This window comes from Vanellus vanellus (genome assembly GCF_965231255.1).
Source record: "Vanellus vanellus genome assembly, chromosome: 5".
NCBI lineage: Eukaryota > Metazoa > Chordata > Aves > Charadriiformes > Charadriidae > Vanellus > Vanellus vanellus.
In genome coordinates this window covers 45,021,110-45,031,759 of record NC_138910.1, presented here as the reverse complement: position 1 = coordinate 45,031,759, position 10,650 = coordinate 45,021,110, and the positions used below count along the sequence as shown (strand labels likewise).

Here is a 10,650-nt window from a genome sequence, read left to right as displayed (position 1 = left end):
GGGCCAGGGGGCAGAGGAACAGGTCTGCAAGAGGACTGCTGGAGACAGTGGGGAGATCTGGAGGGGCCCCATCAGCATCCTGTGGACCTTCAGGTCCTCAGCAGTGCCCCGTGTCCCCTGTGCTGCAGGGACCTCTGGCCTTGGGCTCCAGCATTTGCAAGCAGAGGCAGAATACAAAGTTATCTGGACTTAACAGCTTAGGACCAGGAGAATCAAATACTCATTAAAAATAACAAAAAAAAAAAAAAAAAAAGAGACGCTACAGAATAAAGAGGCTTTTTCAGGATAGGGTGAAAAGAGTTTATTTCTTTATTTTTGCAGACAGCACAATTCAAGTTCAAATCTGGGCATTGCTCAGCAGATACTGGTGGGAAGACGGCACCATGGTTAATTTGAGCACATTTGGGATGACAGGGAGGCAGCTTTGGCGTCTGCCCAGTATTTTGTGAGATGCTTTGAGCCATGCTGCCACTCTCAGCCAGGATTTTGGGGGCAGTAATAAATGAATAGCTTCTGATGAAGGTTGGAATGGCAGAAGGAAGCAAGGGAGATATGGCCCACAGGAAAACAAAGATCTTAAAGATTATCTGTGAAATTTAGGATAAATAGAGCCCCAAAAAGAGCATCTGCAGACAACTGTAGAAGGCAGCACAACCTCTCACCATCCTGTTGTTCCCAAGAAAGAGGAGCAAGCCACCAAGGGCCATGCAAAAGGAAGTTGATGACCATTTCAAGCACCGTGTCATGTGTCATAAACTCACTTGGTTCTCTCAGGGCAGAAGTACCAAGAGAACAAAAAATATGAGATAATCTGGAAAAAGGTTTGCTAAAGAATGGAGGATATCACAATCATAAAAGTCCTCACAGGATGCTGAGGGATACTGAGAGTTTTTGAAAATGAGAGATGATCATTTGTCCTACTACACTGGAAAGGTTTCTCACTTCTTTGACAAGCCTGCCTAGGATTACAGTATGTACGCAAGGCATGGCTTAGTGTGTGTAAAGCTTTGCAGAAGTACGTTGTATGCCTCTGTATCCTGCTTTGATCTTGGTTTTAATTAGCACCATAAATGTAAGAAACACACCTTTTCATCATGAAAATCAAAAAAGAGCTCTGGATTTTGGCTAGAAAGGAGGACCCAGAGGGCAGCTGTTCTGGGCCAGCTCAAAGTTGCTAGCAACCATATAGAGGGAAGAAAATGAAACAGGTAGTATCAGAGGGGTGTATACTGGTGAGAGGAGTATATGTGCACTCCCTTCATTTAACATATCCACCTAATGAACCTGTCAAAGAAGCTGGGCTGGGAGAGGCTGTCATAGTCCTTTTCCCGGAAGATGGCTGCCCGGTCCCCAAGGCCAAGCTTCAGCAGGACATCCATGTCTACATCACTCCCAAGAGCCACAACAGTGGGCATGACATCTTGCTTCTTCATGGAGTTGATGGCCTCCTCGAGGTTCTTGCTTCCTGTGATGCCATCAGTGATGAAGACAAAGGAGAGCTCAGCATTGCGCCGGGCGAGTCGCTGCCCATCTCCTGGGCTGAGCACGATATTGTTGATGGCATGTATGATGGCTGAGCCAATGTTGGAGGATGAGTCCAGGTACTTGATCTGTGCCAGGGCGCTGGAGATTTCCGTCAGGTTGTAGGTCAGGGGGAAGACCACATCCTGGTCCCTCTCACTGCCATACTGCAGCAGTGCGATCCGGGCATTCATGTTGTCATTGTTGCTCCTGGCCAGTGTGAGCTGTCGGGCCACCTCCTCCACAAAGTGGTGGGCCCTGTGGAAATTCTGCTCTCCGATCCTTTCAGAGCCATCGAGCAAGAAGACAACATCAACGGGGCGCTGTGTGCACTGGGCCACTGCAAGCTCTGCAGAAGAAAGAAGAAGACAAGAGTTGGGAGCGTAAAGAAACCCTACAGGATAAGGTTGGAGCTTGCCTCAGGCAGTATGGGCTGGAGTTGCCTCCGTGCGTCTTTGTCCAAAGAAGGAACAGCTGCTGCCAAACCCTGTCTTTGCAGCTGCTAATGTAGGAGCTTTGCTTCTGATTCCCTCAGCTCCTGGGCACTAAGTCTTAATGAATGTTAATTCTGGGGCCTACGACAGACCTCCTCAAGCATCCATGAGATTAGACAGGTCTGTGCATTTCAGTCCCAGAATTACATCCATCTTCTTACAGCAATGTCCATTTCATATATGTAACAGGAATATCCAGAGATCAATGTCAGGCAGTGTCTGCAAACCTCTCAGTTACTTCTAGAGAGTGGTTTACTTTCAGAGTTACTCTTCACACACATAGCTTCATAGCTTTCACCCAGATTAGTTTGATCAGCTATCACTAATTCCTGAAGAGCTTATAAAGTTTGGGTCATATGGTTGGAGAACAAGACTATCCTTGTTGATGCACCTGTATGTAAAGCAGCTTTTGTAATATATAACAGACCAATATTGGAGTGAAACACAGTGGGACATTGTTTTTCAGTCACTCAGAACAGCACCTGTCTACAAAGCAGGCATGCGGGCATATGAATATACACAGTGAATGAACTCGGAAAAAAAAGGGAGAAGAAAATAGCAGACTTTGGAGACAGCTGTTAGTTAGGGACCATTATTTTTTTCCCTTGCAGTAGCTATATGTATTGCCTTTGGTGTTCCTCTGCGTGCACTGCTTCTCTGAGAAACACTTCCATTACTGTACTGTCGAATTTTCTTCTTCTTCGAGTTTCCTTCTCTGCTGAAAGCACTAGTCAGGGCTATGACTGCAACAGCAGTACTGATTTGTGATATACCTGCTGTGGCTGGTCACCCCCTGAGCTTGCAGCAGGGCAATGGCCATATCACTGTCAAGCAATTCTTTGGCTCGAAGACTGCATCTCGAAAGAGTGAAGTCCTGGAGCTGATGTCATGCTGTGTTGCAAGGAACAGGAGATTCTGGAGCAGCCCCAGCTTAAGCATCCATTTCTGGCAATGAGGGGTAACTTTTGGGATAGGAGTATCATGTTAGGTTGAATTTCTGTACTATGAGCAAATCCAACTTGACAAAGTGCTTCCTCAGTGCTGACCTGGATTCAACATGGCAGGGTGCTGAACCAGCGTAATGCCTTGTATGAGCTGAGCAACAAATAGATCACTGTTTAGTACATTAGTGCTATGTGTGTAGTCAACATTTAGCAAATAGTGAAGATATATTTTAAGGAAAATAGATACATGCACTCTTGAGACTATAGAGACAGTATCCAACAGCACAAGATAGTGTAGCAGAAGCTCTGATAGTGCATATCATTGAGCTTGTAGGCTATTTGGCACCACTTTCATCCATGATACAACAGTCAAACTTGATGTAGGAACTTTTTTGCTGGTACTTGTCGTTTGACCTAACTTGTTGGACATTGCAAAAACATGTGGTTGTTTCTGTATCATGTTCCCTGACCTTGTAGATTAGCATTTCTTCTTAGGCCACACTGTAAAACATATCTTTAATGATAGCATGCCTTGAATGCTGCTTACTGTACATTGTCTTACTGCAAACAACAGGCTTCTGCAGTGCCAGTTCTGACTGCAGTAGAAACCAATCTCCCAGAGATGCTTTTTCCCCCATGAGCTTTTTGAATATTGCATTTTGAAATTCAACTGTGATACTCCACTCCTTCAAAGCAATAAAGGTACATACTCACCTCTGCTCAACCTTCCTTGAGAAATGTTGTCTAAAGGTACATTGATCCTGCAGTTCCCAGTATGCAGGCGCTGCTGCCACAAGGATACTTTGCCTTGGCAGTGCCTGCACTCCTGGTCCTCACCTGCTCTGTGCAGTCATGGAGGAAAAAAGGAAGGAAGGCATGCCCCTTGCAACCAGAGTCCGAAATATATGTAGGGGTCTGCAAAAGCAGGTGGAAGCGAGTGGGTGGGAGTGAGGGCTGCATATCGCGTTGGAGAAGTGTTACCAGTCTGTCTTCCCTGAAGCTTGTCTACGTGTATTCATGTTTCTTGAGATCTTGAGATGACAAGCAAGATCCACCCACCTCCCACATCACCTGAAGCAAACCTTAAGAACTCCTAGTTACACAGCCTGTGGCTGAGAGCAGCATCACTCCATGGAGCTTCAGTGAGAGCATAATACACGCCTGGCTCTCCAGGCTGCCTCTACTGCAGGACCACTCCCCAGAGACACTCTGCTTGCTGCTCAGCCCTCACAGCTGGAGAGTGTTGCATTCAAAATGTATGATAAAATGCTTTTACATATGAGTTATCCTATTAGAATGTAACAGATGTGAGGCAGCGCAGCAAAACCGTGAGTTTGTCCTGTTCAATGTCACGCTTCAGTTGCAGCTTGTTGTTTCTGGGAGGCTGAGGACCCAAGTGCCCTTTCCTGCAGCAAGGAACAAGATTCTCATCCTTAACTGGGAGATAAGCTCTCAGAGATACCACTACAAATCAGGCCAAATGAAATCTTCACATTGTGCTTTTATAATTGGAGCACCAGTCCTTCTCATGTGGCTTACAGCAAGCCATGAGCTCGCTCACCATACTGTGTGCTAGGAGACAGCTGAGGACATCTAACAGAGAGAGCACAAAGAGCAGAAATACCATTGATTTTCCTGCCATTAGCAACCCATCTAGTTAGGCATGTTAGAGTAACCCCACCAATTCACATCAGGTTCCTGCTTCTTCTAAAACCTGGGTAACTTGTATTTCCTCTGTTGTTTCACAGAGTTGACCTCCCAGCCCTTTCTGGGGCTTCCCCCTTTCACACCACACCCACACACTCCTGTCTCTGGGGGGGTGGGACTGCCCTTTCCCTAGCCCCCGACTTGTGTCCTTCCTTTGCCCAAGAGCTTCACTAAAGGAACCGCCGCTGTGATGAAATCTATCTGATTTTATCAGAGAGATTAGACAGGAATACGTCAGCAAACGCTACACCCGCTTGCCTCTGTATTACAAGGGCCAATGCAAATACTGCTCAGGCAAAGAGATATTTTCTCTCTCTCTCCTGTTGTTTTGTTTTTTTTTTTTCCCATAATGAGCTGAAGGTTTTTGAAAGGTCAAAAACTTTTTTTCCCAATGTTGCACTGCTTTGCTAGGAAATATTTCCAACAGAAATGAAATAAACAGCCACTGTGTGATGAAGTCTAACTCCTCTTTGCTGAAGTCTTGCTGAATCCTTGTGTTGTTCAGCAAGATGTCCCTGCCCTGAGATGTTCTCTTCAGATCAGTGTTTCTTTGGGGCATTTCTTCTAGCATCGTGGCTGGAGCAGCTTAACTACTCTGAGTTCAGTCTTCTTATTTGCATCCCAGCAGGCTACTTTTGGGGTAAAAATCAAAACAGAGTAAGGAGCTTGGCTTTGCACAGACTACCTGGAATATGTGCATTATGACCATATGCTAGCATATGGACTCATACACAGGCAGATCCTCATCCTTTTGCCTTCACCTAAAACTCTGAGCATACCATTTAAAGCTCTCTGACAATTCTCCTTCCCATTATATGCCAACAGCAGAGTTCTCTGAGCTCTCTGTCCCTACAGACTGAGAGCAAAAAGTGCTGAAACCTTGGGAGAAAGATTATATTTGTGCAGTGCATCTGACCTGCTCATGTGCTGAGTGACACAAACATTTCCCCTGCATGCCTGTCACTGGATGGCTTCTAGCCTAGACTGGCAAGACCCAGATGTTGAAAACACTGCAAGAAGTTCCAAGTGGGCAAGTTCCTTGTTCCAATTCCCATGACTGAGCTTGGCAACTGACTCCACTTTGCACACCTGGAAACATTACAGCCCAACCGCATTTTTGAAGACCATACATCTCCCTTCTGCCCATTAAATATGACATTTGCTCAGTATACTTTATTGCAATAATACTATGTCAGTTAGAGAGGCTGCAAAATTCACTTGCTGGCAGTAAACACTTCTACTCTTGTGTCTGCACACAAAATGCCATTTTCTTACAGTTTGAGAGTGCAGTAGTTATTCTGGAGGCAGGAATAGCAGTCACTTTCCTGACTTTTTGTGAAAACCAGGGGCAGCTGAGCTTATCACTCCTCATTTGAATGCACGTATCTGCAGAGCAAGTGGTGGGTCTGTAGTCTTTCACCAAATTTGGTTTGCCAAACTAGCACTGGGTATAGATTAAATGGATTATACTACAAATTTAAATACTTGCTTTTGAATAGCTCACGTAAGTGTATCACAGAGGTTTTACTGCGCAGTCATGGATTTTTGCTTTGAACTTCCTGGTCCTACATAACCTCTGCCTCTTGGATATGAACAGGTACACACTGCTAATGAAGACAGAAGAAACACAAAGGCACAAGCAGAGAAAAAGGCAGAGGGAGCTCATACAGCTTCTGAGAGAAGCGCTCCCCAGGTTTTGGTGCTCTCGATGGAAAGCCAGGGTTGCCCCCTCTTCCATACCATTTGCTCTTTCCTCTCAGTATTTCCAACTGCTCATTGAATGGTTGTACAGAGAGATGCACTGTGGAGAGAGTAGATGCACCTTGCTTTTGCAGTCTTGCCACACAAATGGTTTGCAGAACCCGAAGAGATCCCTCACAATAACCCAGCAAGAAGCTGCAGAAGACGCTTTAGAAGCGGTCAGCAAATGCATACGTAGGAAAACATGGGGAAAGCACATCATTAGGCTCTCTGCAAATGAGGGGCTTACTCTGGCCCTCAGCCACATGTGTGCTGGCAGTATCCTTGGTGGAGCCTGGTGCTCACCTGTGGCTGAGGGCTGGGACATGCTAGCCTGCCAGAGCAGGGTGGGACCACAGGAGGGCTGGAAGGGAGCAATGTGGCTGGCTCAGAGACCAAGGCAATGCAGCTCCTCTGCAGAAAAACAGTGGGCAAAACCAGAGTTGACATCGCTGGAGAAGGCCGCCATGCTTATCAGCCAGCCAAGCCAGATAGGACTGTCCCTTGTGCCACATCCCCAGCTAAGCGCTACCAAGCCATTTCACTGCCTGTGTTTCTCCTAAACTAAAACCAGTGTACCTGTCCCCTCTGTCAAATAGGCACTCGAGGAAAGATGGTTACTACCTCCACTCAACCTCTGCCTCCACCCGGTTCATGCAATCTCTAACAGAGATGTCAGCAAAGCCCTAGCACGGTTTCTGGGTCCCCCACAATCTCACTGTGCACCATTTTGAAGGTGTCAATGAACAAGTCCATCCACTCTTGCCGCTCATTTCCAGTGGCAAACTTGGCTTTTTCGGCGGTAAAGGCCAAAGTGGCCACCAGCTGGGTGTACATGCTGGGGTCCTGGGTTTCCCGCGTGGAGTTTAGGAACTGGGCGATCGAATGTATGGTGCTGGGGAAATCTATGTTGACTCCCTCTTCCATGGGGCGGAAAATAAGTGGGTTTACGTTCCCAGGGTTCCTGTCATCTGTAAGTGAGCGTCAAAAGAATATTTTCAGGGCTTGCTAGCAATGGCTGTGTCTCTGAATGCTATCTGGCTTTCCTACGTGCACTGCACCAGAGAAGAACAGAGCTAACGAGGGACAGAGAAGTAAAGATCAAACCCAGGTTTTAAATCTTTCTGCGACTTTTATGTCTGAGGAACTATGGGATTTGCGCCAAAATCAATCACACATCAACCAAGAGACTTCAGAAAATGACATGAAACCTTAACTGCCCAGTTCCTTCCCACTCATCCAGCACAGGCATGATGGAGAAAGAGCAGCACTCAGGGAAGAGGCCCACGAAGTCCAGCTTCTTTCTTCATATGGGATTCAGCAATCATGTAGCTTTGAACTCTGCTATGTGCAAACTGTACACGATGCTGTACAGCCAGAAAGACATCTAAGAGACAGCATTATGTAAACTCCTTGTCTGGCACTCATCCCACTGCACTTTTGCTGGAGTCACTGCCCTGAAGTGTGCAATGTCCCTGTGCGGTGTCCAGGCTAGTCAGGACCCCAAGAGCCTCCATCTCCACGTGGCTGTGCTGAACTTAAATTCAAGTAACATCCCAAAGCTCAAAGCAAAGCCTTTTGCATGGGTTAGAAAGAACATCACAGAGCGTCATGCAGTTTCTATTCAAGCAAGTGGTCAGTTCAGATTTGCTCAGCATTTAACCTATTTAACACTCCAGCATCCTGTTAGCACTGCAGTAATCGATGGGCAGTTACCAGGAGACAAGGGTCAGCCCTGAAAATAGGAAAACCTGGATTTCCTTAGGCAAAGCACTAAGGCACCACACCTTCAGCTACAGATGTGAACCCAAAGTGCTGACGTGCCTGGCTCTGCAAGGCAGCAAGGAGGGAGCCAAGGTGTATGTAATACCTGTCCCTCTCTGTGTTCTGTTGACAACATCCAGGCTGGAACTGGGGTACCTGGCACAAGCAATTGATTTGCTCCTTAAAGTGCCAAGTCTGCAACTCTGACAGCCATGGGGCCAAGAAGGGGGCTGGCTCCCTGACCTGAACCTGTCTGGCCTGTCTATGACTGGATATGCATTGGATGTGCATGAAGCTCACTCACATACCCTGCCAAGGGCACCATCTCCATCCAAATGGTTTGCATGTGAATTGGCACCAACTCCTGAGATGTTCTCAGAGAACCAGAGGAAGCTGAGCACTGAGCAGAGAAGCCCCAGGCTCTGTCACATGTCTTATGCAACATCCCATCAAACATGTTCCCTTGCCACGAGGCAAGTGTGATCATTGCAAATTGATGACAGCAATGCATCATGAACCATCCGGTACGGCAGGTGGAAGGCGCTTTGCCCAAAGTGCCCTGAATCACTGGGTATTACTTAAAACTTGATCTACTGGGCCTAGCACAGATCCTTGCACACCGGGACAACTTTTGCCCATACTGAGATGCGTGTACTAGCGCTTTCACAGGAGGCCCACACCTACCCACCCATGTCACTCCACCTCCCATGTCCTCTGGGGCACAGGTGTATGGCAAACCACTTGACCTGGCCTGCCTATGGCACGGCTTGAGGGATTCGCCCATGAGAGAACACCCTCAGATGTCTCCTCAAGCCATTTCTGTTCTGGTCCCCAGGACTCCAGGTACCAGCGAACTGTTCTCACCTTGCTTCAGGAACAGAAACACCCAAGTGCACAACAGGGAAAGGATCACCAACTTCACTTTGCTTTGGAGGGCTTTGATGGCCCAAGCCTAGGAGAACATGAGGGTGCCACTGCTTGGGTCAGTCTCTCTCCTGAAGTGTTCCTCAGAAATAGGGAGTCTGCAAAGACCAAAACCTTTGAAGACACCTGAGCAGTCACCAGTGTGGCATGGGGAGGTGACCTCCTTGTGCATGGATCTGCAGGGCAAAGCTCCTCAGAGGACACTGCAGAGGAGCCTGTGCGGATAGCTCAGCATCACTGTTGGACATTGTGCTCTCTGCAGGGCCAGGTGCAAATACTCAAAATACTAGTAAGAGATTTCATATGGGAATAATTATAGCTTTTCTGTCTTCATATTTCTGAACATCCTGTGACCAGTTTTCCTTTGCTTTGTGTGGAAACAACGCGACTTCTTTGAAAATGAAATTTGAGATTCTGTATAATACTGAGTTGAAGCTGGGGACTTTCATAAAAACATTCACAGCAAGGGCACAGATAAAAATTGAAAGAACTGGCAAAACTTTTTCCCCTATAAGGTTTGTGTATATCAGCAAATAGTGCATCTATTGTATTTAAACAGGCACAGAAACTCAGACAGACAGAATCTCTACAAATTCATGTTGCAGATCTGCCCCTTAACAAGCAAAATGTTATCAAGTAAAGCTATCTGCAGCGAGCAGCAGCTCTCTTTTATACCAGAGGATCCTTATAGACTTTTTCCTTTAGTCCAACACCCTGAGTTAATTGTTAATTAAATACAGCCAGTGTTAGAGAAGCCAAAGCTTTGGGTCCACTACGGTGTCATTTTCCAAGTGATACCTGACCCCTGCTCTGCCGTTGTCACTCCCAAGGAGCATTCTGCCCAGAGCTGCAGGTTGGGCTCTGCATTTCAAAGGTCACGTGGGTGGGAGAGTTTAGCAAGAGAGTTTTGAGTTGATGTATAATAAAGACAAGTGAGAAATTAATTGCCAAGTTTGGAGGTCAAAACCTGGTGGCTCCCAGGAATTGGGACAGGGAGAAATATCAGGGCTGAGCCATGCTAGTTCACTAACATGATGCACTCATACCTACCTGTGCAGAGAACTCAGAGAGACAGGAAAAGAGCAGGAGATGAAACCCTGGAGCCTCTCCTCATGTAAAAGAACACTATTTCCCAAACTCCTGCCATCCAAAGGGAATGAACAGGGTTGCATGCCCCCTTCCCACTCCTGAGCCTTGTGCACTATCCTCCAGACCTACCACTTTGTGCAGATGGAATGAAGCTACTTGTAATGTTTACCTGTCTGACAGGGCAGCTCAGGGCAGACAATCTGTGGATCTGCAAGGAAAAGAAACAAGGAAAACTGAGTGGTGTGCTGCCACCCCCCTTCATGGCTTGCACAGACAGGGTGGCAGGGCAAGGTCTCTTAAAAGGGAAAAGGACTCCAAAGGACTGCCCCAAAAGGCTGACCTATATCTGAGGAAGGACTGTTTATCCAGGGCTACATAAAGCCCCCACCATGAACGACCCAGCTTATGAGCTACTGGCCAACCTGCTGGGACAAAGAGTCTCTGTAATCATTGCAACACACCATACA

General features: G+C 46.8%; 1 protein-coding gene across 1 annotated transcript in view; it reads right to left on the bottom strand.

Moving 5' to 3' along the window:
- Positions 1-289: 289 nt before the first annotated feature.
- Positions 290-10,650, bottom strand: part of COL6A2 (collagen type VI alpha 2 chain) — a 28,916-nt gene continuing 18,555 nt past the window's right edge. The window contains exons 27-28 of the mRNA XM_082483568.1: positions 10,353-10,391; positions 290-1,870 (exon numbers count right to left, since the gene is read on the bottom strand). Coding sequence (XP_082339694.1) covers positions 1,263-1,870; positions 10,353-10,391 — 647 coding nt within the window. The 3' untranslated portion in view covers positions 290-1,262. The remainder of the gene's footprint in view (positions 1,871-10,352; positions 10,392-10,650) is intronic.